Source organism: Anser anser (genome assembly GCF_964211835.1).
Source record: "Anser anser genome assembly, chromosome: 3".
Taxonomy (NCBI): domain Eukaryota; kingdom Metazoa; phylum Chordata; class Aves; order Anseriformes; family Anatidae; genus Anser; species Anser anser.
Genome location: NC_139722.1, coordinates 53,061,944 through 53,077,791, shown reverse-complemented (window position 1 = coordinate 53,077,791; position 15,848 = coordinate 53,061,944). Strand labels below are relative to the sequence as shown.

At 38.8% G+C, this 15,848-nt stretch overlaps 2 protein-coding genes across 4 annotated transcripts in view; one reads left to right on the top strand and one right to left on the bottom strand.

Annotated features, from left to right (window-relative positions):
- COL10A1 (collagen type X alpha 1 chain) overlaps positions 1 to 12,547 on the top strand; it is a 90,097-nt gene extending 77,550 nt beyond the window's left edge. For all 3 annotated transcript variants that reach the window (XM_083829316.1, XM_083829315.1, XM_083829314.1), the window contains 2 exons: positions 68 to 221; positions 4,544 to 12,547. In XM_083829316.1, coding sequence (XP_083685442.1) covers positions 83 to 221; positions 4,544 to 6,438 — 2,034 coding nt within the window. In that variant the 5' untranslated portion in view covers positions 68 to 82 and the 3' untranslated portion in view covers positions 6,439 to 12,547. The remainder of the gene's footprint in view (positions 1 to 67; positions 222 to 4,543) is intronic.
- Positions 1 to 15,848, bottom strand: part of LOC310896699 (dermatan-sulfate epimerase) — a 202,226-nt gene that overhangs the window by 177,884 nt on the left and 8,494 nt on the right. The window contains exon 6 of the mRNA XM_083829313.1: positions 13,218 to 13,299. Within this exon, the coding sequence (XP_083685439.1) occupies positions 13,218 to 13,299 (82 nt within the window). The remainder of the gene's footprint in view (positions 1 to 13,217; positions 13,300 to 15,848) is intronic.

Genomic DNA, 15,848 nt, shown 5'->3' with positions numbered 1-15,848 from the left:
TTTTTTAATTCAGAAGACACCGATCAACTTCTATTTAAAACAACTCTTTCTCCCCTTTCTAACACAGAACTGACCTGGAAACATGCATTTACAAATATCCTTACTGCTGCTGTTTTGCCTAAACATAGTCCATGGGAGTGATGGATATTTTTCTGAGCGATATCAGAAACAATCCAGCATCAAGGGGCCACATTTTCTACCATTCAATGTAAAGAGTCAAGGTAAGCCTACTATTTTTTGATGATCAACTAAAAGAAAATTATTTCTAGTGGGTCAATACATGAACAAAAGTTCTCTGTTTATACTATTGGTATTCAACTTTCACTAACAGTTTAGGTTTAATTTAATAAGATCATCACTGCAGGAAACTGGCAGTGGCACTGGCAGCTGCCTCCTGCTGATAAAGATGTACAGTTGTCTGATTTTTTTTTTTTTTGTTACACAATAATTGCTGAAAGGATACTAAGCAGAAACAAAACTGCAGCTACAGATCTGATTTTCAGTTGTAACACAACTGTCTGCATAATTATGCACACAAGCTAATAATCCTTAAGTGTTTTGGTTCAATGCCAAGCTTCCTAACAATGATCTGACATCTACAATATTCAGAACTTTTGTACTACTGTCATGATACCTCTATGCAAAATGCAAAATTTAAACATACATTTGATGCATATTACCAAATGCAGACCTGCTTAAGGCCTGGAAAGGCAAAATAAATCTGTCTATATATTTGTAAAAAAATAGAATATAAACCTCTCTATATTTGTTTTTCATTTGTGATTTAAGCTTGTATTTGGTCAGACTTATCTCTTCTAACAACAAAACAATTCTAGCTTTACTATAAAAAGTTCTCTTCATAAACCAGTCTTAGAGCAGACTGAATATGCAATATATAATTGCAATGTTATACATACACTTGGTGATAACTTATTTCTTGTTACCTTTTCTGTCCACTGAAATCAAATGGGTGGTGACATTTAAGGTTTTAAAACTACCAGAGTTCTCTTTTATTTTTTCCATCCTTATGCCAAAGCCTTTTTAAATCTTGCAAAAAACTACATACCAAAACTTCTGACTTCCTAGGTGCTGGTTATATTTGATGAACAGCCCCCCAGAATACAATCAGTACTCTCTATTCAAAGTTACTATCATTAAATTTGAGAGCACTGAACCCTCCCTGTAAATATCCCTCTCTCCCCAGAAGAGCAATACTTTTTTTCTTTTTGGACATCAGCAGGCTATTTAGAACAGTTTTCACTTTTGCTGTCTTTCACCTACTTTTAGCTGTAATAATCACACTTGGGCAGAAATGAGGAATCTGAATGAGGGACTCCGAAAAACAGATTTGCAAATAAGCTTCTCCTCACCAGAAAAAGAACATTTTAGGCTATGGAATTGGAAAATAGCATAGCAGAAGCAGACCTGGAGAACAGAAAAGTTGTTGCTCAGGACATAGTATTTGCATTATCCTCATGAGCAAGATTCACTTCAGAGTAGCTCTAGTCCTGTCCTATGGACTGGACACTCATGAGCAGCACACAGCAAGTCCAAAGATGCAGTCCTGCTCTCATCCAAACTGGCTCCAGCTCGTGTGCTCTGAGAATGCTCTACAGTGAGAACCGAGTGAAAGCAGCATGACTGGGAAACTTACCCTCCAAAACGTTCTTCTGGGCTGTACCAAAATAATATTACAGTTTCATCCCTTGCCTTCAGCACAAGGACCTTCTGGAATCCTACTGGTACTCTCAGATTGAATTTAGGTACATGAACAGATACTGAGGGCTTGCTAGCTGGCATTCCCATGAGGTTACAGTTTCATTTCCTCCTTCTCCCCTCAGTAATTCTTCAGTGTTTTTCCGTGATTTTATTGAGTATCATATTATTCTTAAGTGAAGTACACTATTTACTTGGTTATCTTCTACAGTACTTCAGGGAAAAAAAAAAAAAAAGAGCAAATTAAGGAAAAAAAGGAAGGAGCAGCATAGACAAAAAATGTGATGAAAGGGAGGAGAAAAATGAATTGTCCTGCACAAACTTTTCACTTTTATGTACTTATTCACAGAGAATCTAATGTGTGTGAAACTTCTTATTTAGAACAAGAATGTTTATATAGACCTGTGAAAAGTGTAAAATGCTGTCTATTTAGGAAAGAAAGCAAATATTATATACTACACCTCAAAAGCAGGAATAGCCTACAATTTTACAGACTTGGGATTCCAGTTGTTTGACATATCTTCATTTTTTTTGGGAACAAGTATAAAAATGGAGGGCTGGACAACTCTTTCTACTCTTCAAGCTGGAAAACAAGCATCCCACAGAGAATTTTTAGAAGAGATTTAAGAGGGCTGTGTTACAGAATCATTGTTTCCTAATCTGAGATGAAAACGGAAGAATTAAATAGGAGAGACTACAGAACCAAACTGATCTCTCTGACTGTATTATCTAGTGAGTTTTTCCTTATGCAAGTAGCACATAGCAAGAGATTTAGATACCAGTAAATTTGTTTTGTATAGCTTTGCCAGAAAGCACACTGGAACTAAAATTTCAGTCTAGGTCTAAACAGGTGACCCATGACAACACCTGTTAGGTGCTATCATGCAGTAGCATCTAACAGAAAACATGGGATGGAATTCCTACATTCATTTCCGTAGGTGGCAGGTTCCACATCCTAGCCACTCTGTCCCAACATCAGAGTAGCACTGCGTTTGTAATTCTCAGAGGCGTTTTCCTGCTGGGCACAAGCAACTTCAGTATACAAATTCAGTCTAGAATCTGGTTCAGTGTGAGTGAGGGCCTGCTACGCAACAAGTGTAGCTACAGAGAAACCCCGCTACGTGCACAGCAAGATAAAACCATGTAGTATGAGGTAGTCAAGGTGAGGGAGTAATTTACAGAACTTGAAATTGTGTCAATATTAATTATTTTAATATTAATATTGCTTCAATATTATTATTTAATATTAATTCAACATGATTCCACTTCTTTATTAGAATTTAGTGTTTAAAAGAACATAGTTTCAATGCAGAATTAGTACCTGATACTTTCAGTCTATACTCTCTGCTCTTACTTTAAACAAATTAATAAATAAAAATTCCAAAAGAAGACTTTCTGTCACCTGATTAAAAATGCCAGATCTGTAAAAGACATTTTGTCTAGGCACCTACCAGACCCCAAAAGCCAAATAACATTTTCTTTAATTTTAGCTTAGCAGACAAATGCAATATTGAATAAAATTCCAGAAAGCAATTCTGTTGGCACTTAAAACCTATAAAAGCTTTACCAAATTTGATGAAATTGTATGACAGTTTTAGAAATCTTTCTTGACAGCTTACCAGTCAGAACATACTTTCCTTTTGTGTGTGTTTAATGTTATCATTTTCTAAATATATTAGGACTTAGTATTAGGACTAGGACTATTATCTTTAATCCATTACATCATTCCTTTGAAATCTTTGTGAGAAGTTCCAGTTGAGAATAATCTTAGAATTAAGTCTGACTATTCAGCAGTGCCTAAATTAATAAGCCTTTACTGTAGGTTATCCTAAAGTGTTCAAACTTATTTTCATATGTATATATACACATACATACATACATATATATATAACATTTATCATAACTATGGTATTTTGTTCTGCAATGCTACCAGTTGCTGCAAAATAGTGAAGTAGTCTTACAATATCCATGTTAATCTTCTCAGTAATATCCCACAAACCAGAATCCTAATTCCAATGGGAAGCTAGGAGTTTCCCCAAAGTACACAGAAAACTGAGTATTGAGTTTGTTTATTCCTCTATTTGTGACATTTGGTTAAGTGGCTCCACCTGCTGTCATGATAACTAAGAAAAAAAGATCATTTAAAAAAAAGAGCAAACAATGCTGGAATTCTGACTTCAGTAAGACAAAATATCAGTTGTTATCTTGTCACTGTGTGAAATTACTACTGCAAACAAAATTCTGTAAAATGATAGTATTTGAAAACATAACATTCATATGTTTACAAAAAAAAAAAAGGCAGAGTGATGGCTCACTTTCAGAGATAAGGAGGAACAGCCAGAAATCTGACTACTTAAACATAGCACCAACTAGTTTTAGAAAAACTACACTTGTACAGGAAGCATCCTCCATTTTCAGTCATCATCAAAATGCAAGTCTTAACTTGCTAAATCAGCTACCTGCTTTCTTTATTCCTTAATACTCTGCATCCACTCGAGCAGCATCTTTTAAGCAATTTGAGCCTAAATGTATTCAAGAAAAAATTTCTAGAGGCTTCATAGCTCATATTACTACTCCAACACATTTGCACTTGTTACATAGCCATATGAGAGCCTCAAGTCACTTTCACTGTGAAAGTTGGCTGGGGTTCTGAGTGACCAACTGCGATGTCAGAAACTTGATTTCTGTGAGGCCCAAACAAAGTTAATCTTTCACACATTTCATCACCATGCTCCAAGTCTGCAAATTTGTAAGGTCTTTTCCATGCTAAGTAATTCCATGAAATGTTGTAGGTTCCCTAGTTGACCTGTTTTCCTCTCTCATGCAGGTGTACAGATAAGAGGCGAACAAGGACCTCCCGGTCCCCCAGGCCCTATTGGACCAAGAGGACAACCAGGTCCTGCAGGAAAACCAGGGTTTGGAAGTCCTGGACCCCAAGGTCCCCCTGGTCCCCCAGGACCACCTGGATTCTCTGCTGTTGGAAAGCCAGGAATGCCAGGTCTACCAGGGAAGCCAGGAGAGAAAGGATTAAATGGTGAAAAAGGAGAAGCTGGACCTGTTGGGCTCCCAGGAGCAAGAGGGCCACAAGGACCCCCCGGCATTCCTGGCCCTGCAGGACTGTCTGTCCCTGGCAAGCCAGGACCACAAGGCCCTCCAGGAGCTCAAGGTCCACGGGGCCTCCCTGGTGAGAAGGGAGAGCCAGGTATTCCTGGTATAAACGGACAAAAGGGAGAAAGTGGGTTTGGTGTTCCAGGCCGCCCAGGTAACAGGGGTCTTCCGGGCCCGCAGGGACCTCAAGGCCTCCCAGGTCCTGCTGGGATAGGGAAGCCTGGAGAAAATGGTCTTCCAGGTCAACCAGGTATGAAAGGTGACAGAGGTCTGCCCGGTGCACGTGGAGCAACTGGTATCCCAGGTCCACAGGGTCCGCCAGGAGAACCTGGAGAAGCTGGCATCGGCAAGCCTGGCCCAATGGGACCACCAGGAGCAGCAGGCATCCCTGGAGCCAAAGGACACCCTGGACCTGCAGGCTTGCCTGGATCCCCAGGTCTTCCAGGATTTGGAAAGCCAGGATTGCCAGGAATGAAGGGACACAGAGGGCCTGAAGGACCTCCTGGCCTTCCAGGACCTAAAGGAGATCAAGGCCCAGCTGGCGTGCCAGGAGAACCAGGTCCTGCTGGGTCACCAGGGAACATGGGCCCCCAAGGACTCAAAGGCTTGCCTGGTGAGAACGGCCTACCCGGACCCAAAGGTGACATGGGCCCTGCAGGCCCTGCAGGATTCCCAGGAGCCAAGGGTGAAAAAGGTTTACCAGGATTAGATGGAAAACCAGGATACCCAGGTGAGCCAGGTCTTGCTGGTCCTAAGGGACACCCGGGTCTCCCAGGTCCAAAAGGTGACACTGGCCATGCTGGGCTACCTGGCCTGCCCGGTCCAATGGGCCCACAAGGAGTTAAGGGACTGCCAGGCATCAATGGTGAACCAGGACCCAGAGGACCTTCAGGAATTCCTGGGATCAGAGGCCCCATCGGTCCCCCTGGCATGCCAGGAGCCCCTGGTGCTAAAGGTGAGCCAGGAGCACCAGGACTGCCAGGCCCAGCAGGTATTGCTACAAAAGGCTTAAGTGGACCCATGGGACCACCTGGACCCCCTGGGCCTAAAGGCAACAATGGAGAGCCTGGTTTGCCAGGTCCCCCAGGTCCTCCTGGTCCCCCTGGCCAAGCCGTAATCCCACAGATGCCAGAAGGCTATGTTAAAGCAGGAGAGTCTCGAGAACTATCAGGAATGTCTTTCATGAAAGCAGGAGTAAACCAAGCTCTCACAGGAATGCCAGTGTCTGCCTTCAGTGTCATTCTCTCAAAAGCTTACCCTGGGGCAACAGTCCCTATCAAATTTGACAAAATCTTGTACAATAGGCAGCAACACTATGACCCCAGAACAGGAATCTTCACCTGCAGGACCCCTGGACTGTACTACTTCTCCTACCACGTACATGCAAAAGGAACAAATGTTTGGGTTGCACTCTACAAAAATGGTTCCCCCATCATGTACACTTATGATGAATACCAGAAAGGATACCTTGACCAGGCCTCTGGCAGTGCTGTCATCGATCTCATGGAGAATGATCAAGTATGGCTCCAGCTGCCAAATTCAGAATCCAATGGCCTCTATTCCTCTGACTATGTTCACTCTTCTTTCTCAGGTTTCCTATTTGCTCAGATCTAACAACATCCCACTTACACTGTCCTGACACTCTCTCCTTCAGTCCATTTTAACTGGGTACTGATCTGATGTCCTTAGCAGGTCATGCAACTTCAATTTTGCAACAAAAACTGAAGAGGGAGTGAGAAGGTGGAAGAGATTGGTTCAAACCTAGTAGAATAATATTGTTTGTTTCTAGAGAATTGTCATAGGAAATTTGTTCCAAAACAATGATTATTTGTCCAACCAAATGCAACATTAAAACTTTATGAATTAATATAATGGACCTGTCTGTCTTTCTTCCTTAAGGGGGGGGGGGGGGGGGGAAGAGGGGTGGGGAGAGAAAGTGGAGAGGGAAAAGGTCAGAACTTCTATCATTTCTTGTAAAGGTAAAGTAGCCATTCCAGGACACTAGATCACACTTGGCTATACTTTAATTAACTGAAGGTATTATTCAAAGTAAACAGTCTCAGATACAATATAATCATTTTAGCTAGATAATATACTTCATCATTAGTCTGCTATCTATCATCTTCAAGCTATCAAAAAGGAGTAAAGGAAACATAACCCTAATACAGTGCATAATATGTCACAATTTAATAGGAAAAGCTGAACTAAATTAAGGAAACCTACCTCGAAGAAAGACAGATTGACAAATAATAACCTGTTACAGAAAATATAGTGTCTTTCATAACAGGAAAAAGCGACCAGATTTAAAATCTAGAAATAACAGGATGACAGAATTGTTAAGGTTGGAAGGGACCTCTGGAGGTCATCTGGTCCACCCGCCCCCTGCTCAAGCAGGGACACCTAGAGCTGCTTGCCCAGGAGGCTTCTGAAGATCTCCCAAGGAAAGAGAATCCACAACCTCTATGGGCAGTCTGTTCCAGTGCTGTGTCATTTGCACAGCGTCACAGTAAAGAAGTGCTTCCTGATGCTCAGACAGAACCTCTTGTGATCCTGTTTGTGCCCATTGCCTCTGGTCCTGGCACTGAGCACCACCAGAAAGAGCCTGGCTCCATATTCTTTGTTCCCTCCCTTCAGGTGGGAACTCAGGTTTTTTTGACGTATATGTTGTGATCTGCAGCAAAAAACTAGTTCAATATTTTTTAAGCTCCTAATTAACATTCTGTAAAACTACAACAATCAAGAGTACAGTAAAACAACTACCACCAAATCCAGAAGATAAAGGACATATCTTCACATGCACACAGACCAACAAAATCAGAACAGTTAACCACACCTAAACTAGAGACAATCTTTGCATTTTTTTTTTTAAACACAATAGTCTTGGAAATTTATTTTACTTACATGGTAAATGTATCAGATAATCCCTGTAATTTTTCAAGGGACATAATCATATTTACCATACATACACTCACGTCTCTCAAATGTTAGTTATTATATTAGTCTGTTATGGCTCTATGAAAATTTAAGGGCATAATATAAGCTAGCTCAATAACATCAGTGCTTATAAATTATCAAGTTATAATAGTTTGATTACACATTTCTTCAAGTAACAGTTCCCATTTGAATGTTTTAAGTGTCATATACATCCAAAGCTTATCAACTCTTGAACTATTATTTTTAGCATTTTGTTAAACAGATGTTTTTAATCACTTGAGCTAAAAGTACATAGGCGTATTTTTGAAGTTTTGTGATATTGTTTCTTCATGAAAGCAAAACCATTGCTTGTTATATACATTTGAAAACAGCAATTTCCTAAGTACTTGAAAATATCTTGGGATTAATAAAAACAGCAAGGGCACCTTTGGCTGATACATCATTAGCAAAACTAATGGAGGCTGTAAAGAACTTCTAAGAAAGTAACTCTGCAGAATTGTTTTTGCTCCCTTTATTATGTGTTGCTGGATAAGGAAGACTGGCTTAGGCTATACTTTGGTAAAATAGTAAGCATGTAAGGGGACTGGGGGGAGTAACTTGAGATCTGCTTATTTTAGCAGCCAACTAGACTTAGGCAAGTAAATGGTTGCTATTATTATAAACATTACATATACTTGTCTGTATGGAAATAATACAGTGGAGAGTACCACAGCTTGCCTACCTGGGCAACCTGCTCTATGGAACCTGCTTTGGCAGGGGGGTTGGACCCGATGACCTCTTGTGGTCCCTTCCAACCCCTACAATTCTGTGATTCTTTCAAACCAAACTAAAACTCAATACACTTGAGTGAATTGTCTATCCTTATCTTTCCACCGTTCTGTTTTAGATCAACTACTAGTTATAGGTCTCCTCAGAAATACCTCTTTTTTTCTGCATTCAACCGATTGGGCAACTTCTGTTTTGGAAACAAATAGAAGAACTAGGTACCGGATCTTTGGACAGTTTCTGGCCAAAGCACATGTTTAAAATTGGAGATGCTTGGTGCTCAGCAACTGTCCTGTGATTCCAACTAGCCAGACTTTGCACAAGAAACTGGGCCTAAATAGTATTCTTAAAAGTATTGTTCATTAATCTTTATTGTCAATCCATTTTAAATCAGTTTTTTTTTTTTGCTTTAAACTCTTCGTTCCTCAAATGAGCCCAAAGAACTTCATGCAAGTCTACAACTGCATACTTCAGGCTTGTTTTTTGAAGGCTTTTTGCAATTGTCCAGACATTAAGCCATTAAAAAAACAACTCAGCAACAAAGAGTTGGAGATAACTCATCAAATTGTGATACAATCACAGTTTATAGATTTAGCTCTGGACTCACAGTTTAGAGTGAACTTTGAGAAAGTATTTAAGATTCCTAATCATTACAAGGAAAGATAAACTAATTGTAACTAGTATTTATCATAAGATGCGTGTTTCAAATAAGTTAAATCTGTTTAATTGCACTTCATGGGAGAAAGGAAGTCTATTGCAAAATAATTACATCTTCTGTAAATATTGGGCTTTGGAAGAGGTAGAAACAATCAGACAGAAACGTGGTTGATGGCCATGCAGCTCAAACAGAACAGTCAAATCACAGCACCCTGAAGTCTGGGCAAACGGGTAGCTCTTTACTACAGAGTTCTTTGCATTTGTCTTGTAGCACTGCTTTAATACCTTTTCCACATGAACATTTGCCGCCTACCAAAGCTCTTTCTAAAAACATATCTTTCTAAAGATAAAGAGATAAAAAGGTAAAAAGATAAAGGTAAAGCTCTTTCTAAAATATGTCTTTTTCCAGAGCAGGTGCATTAGAGGAAACAAAATGTAACATGAGGTTAAAATGAAAATGGGAGAGCCTGTAGTAGTACAAAACTGTCTTCCAAAGGCCTCAAAAATATTTTGGATACAAGTTTCAGTAGTTCTTATCGTGTGAGTATTTTGTGTCTAACCATGTCTTTTCTGTATTTACCCACAAAGCCCAGCACAAACACACAACCAGCTTATTTGCTTATATCTTTGTTGCCATTTTCACAATCGTGACTAATTATGATCTCTCTTTATTGGACTACAACACCATTAGGAATCCTAACATTTCAGAATTTTGGAGGACTCTTTTTTTTTTTTTCAGAAAAGCATCTTTTTTGTTTGTTGTTTCTGAAGGATATAATGCAGATATCACAGACACCTAGACCAATTATTTTCCACAAAGACAAAAGGATTATATCGTAAACTTGTGATCAAAAACCTCCATGTGTACATGAGTGCGTGTGTTTGGGGAGAGGACAGTATTTTGTAAAGATCCAGAGCTTCCCGTCTCAAAGTTACAATTCCCATACACAAGCATGCCACTTCAAAATACTGATCATTTACATTAAGAAAAATGCAAATTGTTAAAAAGCAGGTTTTAAGTGTAGGACTTTCTCTGATTTTTTTATTTTTTAAGCAATGACAAATTTCTCAGCTGCACCCTTGAAACCTGAGAGCATATCCCATCAAGACTTTTTACAGGCAATTTATGAGGGCTTGGATGCTATATTCGGCATCATATTTTTTACTTCTAAAAGGAAATATGGTCTTATGAATTGATTGAAATCATCACAAATGTATCATTCTCACTAGATTACCTTAGATGTTATAGTTACCAGTAGTGGCAGGGAAATGACGGGGAAAGACAATCATGCAAGAGAGAAATAAGCCTTTACTGGAACACATCTAAAAAAGTTCTGCTTTAAGAAGTTATAGCAGGCAGTTTCCTTCCGCAAAAATAATTTTTTCTGTCAAAATAACAATCTGAAATTTTACATATTTATACAATGGAAAATATATCATCACATGAATTTTCCTTTAAAATTGCTCTACTTCATAAACGAAGGTCCAAATAATACATGGATATTTTGGAACTCTCTTAGGTTCCTTCTGCCTCAGTTCTTCAAATCTTTATAAATAAGTAAAAGAGTGGGTTAACACCTTTCATAAGTCAGGATAATCATGGCTATCCAAAAGAGCTATCAAAACAAAATATAGTCGGACAATTATCTAAGGCAATTACCATGGCTAAGACAATGAAAAGTGAAATCCACCGGACACCTGACTAATGATCAAAGAAATCATGTGATAAAGAGAAGGGACATAGATAAACAAGGGCATAGTGACAACAAACCAGAGGCAAAGTGACTTGCAAACACAAATTTCAAAAAAATAAAATGGTCAGTCGTTCTGCTCCGTCACTGACAATGGCACTACTAAGATGGCATTTCAGCTTGGGAACTTTACGTCTCCCAGCTGACCACTTAAGTTTGCTTTAGAAAATTTACCTTGACTAACTGTAAATGAGCACTCTCTTTCTAAAGGGTTAAAACCTTTGCAAGGCACCAAGGGCATGGAGTTCAGTCAAGGGACTGTGGTTTTTGGGCCAGGTCCTGGGTTGAGAAAGAGCGCGGGGCTTCCTGGTATGCAGAAGTTGGGCTAGAGCCAGCTTTAAGAGTTTCCTCAGGAAGTTATGTTAAGCTTGCACTCAAGGAAAAAAATCTCTTTGGCATGAACTTGCAACAGAAAATTAGTACTATTATTTCCATTTCACAGAAGCGGGACCTGAAGCAAAGAGATCCTCCATGGGAATATCACAGTTAAGTTGTGCATGAAGAAATAACATCTAATTCTTCTAAATCCCAGCTCAGTGCTTCATCCACTGGACCATGTTAGTAAATGAAAAATAAGACCACTATAAGGCCTTTCAAATTGATGCATGACAGACCTTAGCACTACCATACATTGAAATGTTTAACTACAGTGTACAATCTGCATTGTTTTACTTATGACTTTACAAAGCCCTATTCTGCTCCCCTGTCACCCCCAAAATTATGCTTATCATTTACTACCTTGTCTTCTATTTTATTGCTGTTGTGCACGTGCCTCATGACTTTTATAACAGTGAATTGAGTTTATTAAATTAAGTACCTATTCTGATGTGAGTTAAAAAGCATCAAGTCATGTCACACATCTGCTTGGATGCAGATTTCATACTTAGATATACAAATAGGTACATTAGGTAGGTACATACGTACACACAAGCAGACACTTGCATAAAAATATCAATTCTTTATATGATTTTAAATATCAGGCTTTAAATTGTTTTATCTAATTAATTTCCAAAGAACTTGTAATTTTTTTCTTTTTAAACCAAACTGCATTGTTCACATCTTTTAAAATGAGCAACTTTCAGGATTTGAAAAAAATAAAAATGCCACAAGTTAGTTACAGTTTATTAGAATTGGTTTAATATCAGCAGAAAACACAAAAATACATTTATTTCATAGATGAGTGATATCTTAAAGGAATTTTTAACTACCAAAAACACTAAGCTTTAAAGAAAACATAGCAGTAGCAAAAAAACACAAAAGCATTTTAGGATTACCTAGCTGTCTTTTACAACATATATTCTGACATCACTTCTGTTTTTGTTTGGAACCTCTGAGGGGATTTTTTTCAACTATGTTTGAAAGAAAATGATAAAACTGACTGCTTTGGCAAGTAGTACAACAAAGTACTGGTGAACAAAAGCTAAATTTTAAGAATGTCTTAACCTGTGCCTAATGAATGTTGTGTCAGAGGTAATTTTATCAGTAATATTGTCAGCAAAATTATAGAGTTCTGAACCATGCTGCCTTTTTTTTTTTTAACAAAAAATTTAAAAATAATTTTCATTAGTTGTATGCACACAGAGGATACTTAACCTTTAGTCTCAAATGATTAATTACTCATAGGTTATGTCTGTGAAAGGAAGAAAAATATTTCTAGTTGAAGATTAGCCAAGACGTTTCCCAATTCTAATTTATATTACAGTAGAATAAGGTTGGCTTTGGGTGAAGGAAGACTATTACTTAAATAAGTAATTTTTATTATTAAAAAATTATCCTCTGCAATTTCTAGTAAATTTGTAACAGAATAACACAATTCCAAGAAGGTTTAAAACTAGGATGACAATCTCCCCACTTTTGTCTCAACTTACTACATAAGGAATTCTAATAAAAACTAATGGCCTAAAGAAAATGTATCAAAAAATTAATCAAATATTAGTTACTTTTTTCTCCAGTGCATTTTTTATTTTATTCATAAATACAAGAACACCACAACTAGAATCAAAATACAGTCCAAGGATGCCCACATTGCTATACCAGCTGCTTTTCCTCTGAATTCAGTGAGGTAGTACATCACAAGTGTTATTTAAAAAAAAATAAATGGAATCAGCTCCAGCTAAACTAAATAGTAATAGCAATGATAGCAGGATAAGCATACAACCATTTATAAAGCCTGAAAAGTAAAAACTATGTTGAATAACCTACAGTGTACTTGCAAACGTTATTTGTTCTGTCAAGCACATATAATATTTTCAGCTATTACTGTAAGCTTTCAGTGAACCTACTTACCTTTAAAAGCTGTTATTTTATAATTATGCTGGATAGCAGCAACCATGTCCTTCCAGAAGTCATATTTTTTCTGACCATCGTGCTGTAAGTATCAAAGGAATCTAGTCACTTTATCAAGTATCAGCCATTTAAAGCTTTCATATTGAAAAAAATAACAGGAACGCCACTAATAAATAAAAGTATTTTGAAAATGAAGTATAGCGGTCCTAGACAGTAAGGTTCAGGACTCAGAACGCAGCTTGACTGTGAACTCTGGGTAATGGCAGGCAGGTCATCTCCCTACTTCCAAAGGATATGCGTATGTGTGGGGATGTCAAAGGTGAAAAGATTTTTACTTGTAAGGACGTCTAAAACCTTACAGCAAAGAGAAACCTTAGATAGAACAGCAACTTAATGAATGACCCATCTCCTGCTGACTTGTTGGGGAAAATAAATGCCTAGAGCTGCAGGTACTGTACTTAATTAGCAGGTTGACATTATCTACAGTCTGGCACTCACATCACCTTCCACCATTACAATTGGCAAAAGCCTTCACTATAACTTAGTGGCAATGGTCTTCTGCCAATAACTCCACCCCAAACATCATATAAAATACTTATGCAGAAGCCAGGCTCAGCAGCACTAAGCTACATTGTGCCAAACCCTTGCTTTGGCAGAGGGAGAGAGAAAAGCGATTTGCAGTGTGAGCAGTCTCTCGTGATTCCTAGAAAGCTGCCTGGGCACGGAAGTGCTCCTGCTGACCTCAGCTGCCCTTCCAGTGCCTCACCAAGGGAGAGAAACAGCTTCTCAACCAGCTCAGACTGCTCTAGGACTCGAGCACTATACACCTTAGGAGTGCTGAGTTAAACATAGGTGTAATTACGCAGTCAGGCACACTACAGGGCAGAGGATTACTTACTGAGCCTGTAAGAGGTGCTCAGTTACAAGGTACAGGGCAGCAGTAAAGGAGGTGGCATAGTTTGAGTTTGTACACCGTGGAAAGTATTTCTGTAGTGTTGTTAAAGGCTTTCCACACATAGTTTAGCATAAGCCTTGATGCAACCGTTGACAGATTTTATGGCATCGCCCTCTGTGTCCTAAACCTGTCAGCCCAGCTCCGCACCAATACCTGAATAATGACCCAAACACAGAAGGCATTTTCTAGAGATGGAAACTTTTAGAAACTGAAAATAAACATTTCCATCCAAAGACATGTAATCTGCTTGTAGTGAACTGCTATTTCAGGCCTAATCTTCCATGGAGGCTTCAAGAGGAACAGTCTTGCCCTTAATTTCACAAGCTGCACAAGCAAGGGCTTTTGTATGTGACTGACAAGCACTATAGTAGTCTGCTTGTGATCCTTCAGCTTTAGGGGTTAAGAACAGGAAAGATAGTTTTGTTGCTTTTAGCTTTTCTTTTTTATAAAAAAAAAAAAAGAAATCATTCTTCTAGTAAACTACTGGAGAAATACGTAAAAATGACTGATATAGAGAAATGGTTCTGTGTGTGTCAACTTTCAGCTAGCTGCTAACCAAGGTCATTACTCCAAGCTGTGTACCCTTCTGGTACTCCATCCACCAGCCCATACTAGCACCAGCCTTTGGACAGATTCAACTGTCGGGACCCCTCATACTCCATATGGATGACTTATGCCTTGTTTTTTGTGTTGTTTTTGTTGCTGCATTTGTTTCTTTTAAAAATCAATGCAACGAGCTAACAGTTCCTCAGAGTGTTGCTCTGAGGACAAATGGATACTAGTTTAAAAGTGGGTATGCTTCCTTCAAAACAGCTAGCATTAGAGAAGACTGAAATGACTGACTAACTAGCCCCTTGCAAATCCACAGCTACTGCATGAGACATGCACGAAAACAGACCAATTCCCAGAAAGCAAAGAGAAAAGCATGAACATCCCCATGCAGTCCACCATGACTTGGGAAGTGATCATCATATGTAATTTCATTAGCAGAAGTATCAGTCAAAGAAGTATTTTCTGAAGAGCTTCAATGCAAAGATCTAAAACACCAAGAAGCTTCTCTCATTTGCCTGAAAATACACAGTAGTTCTGGCTGTGGACCCATCAAAAGCAGATTCAACCATAACAGCGTAGTGCGGCACACCAAAATGGGTTTAGACATGAGCTGGGTGAATTGAAACCTAAAAGTGAAATACTCAAGAAACTGAAAAAGAGGATGCTTAACCTAATTTTGGCAGCTCTGTGAAGAAACAGGGCATGGGTTTAATTCTCTGGGGCTGAAAATGCCAGTGATCCAAGGTCAATGTCCCAGCTTCTAAACTAGCGATGCTTGCACGTCCAGTTACACGTGCTGTGATATGCTTTAGCACCATCCTCTCTCTCTCTCTCAATAAACAGCTTGTGCCAAGTCTAAACTAACTGTAATGTAAAGGAATATAATACAAAATGTCACATCTGAGAGAGGATTCTAAAACTGTGAACAGTAAGGGAAGGAGATCAATCGAGCACAAAATTAAAAGTCTTATGACACACTTGTCTTCGGTGTTTGCCAATAAGTTAGTTTTCAGTAACTCTTCATGCAGCACTTGGACTTAAGCAGCAACCTGCTCAGCATGTGATTTTGGAGTGCAGCCTAAAACATCAAGTCAGGTGGTACCTAAAGGGATTGCAGATACCCA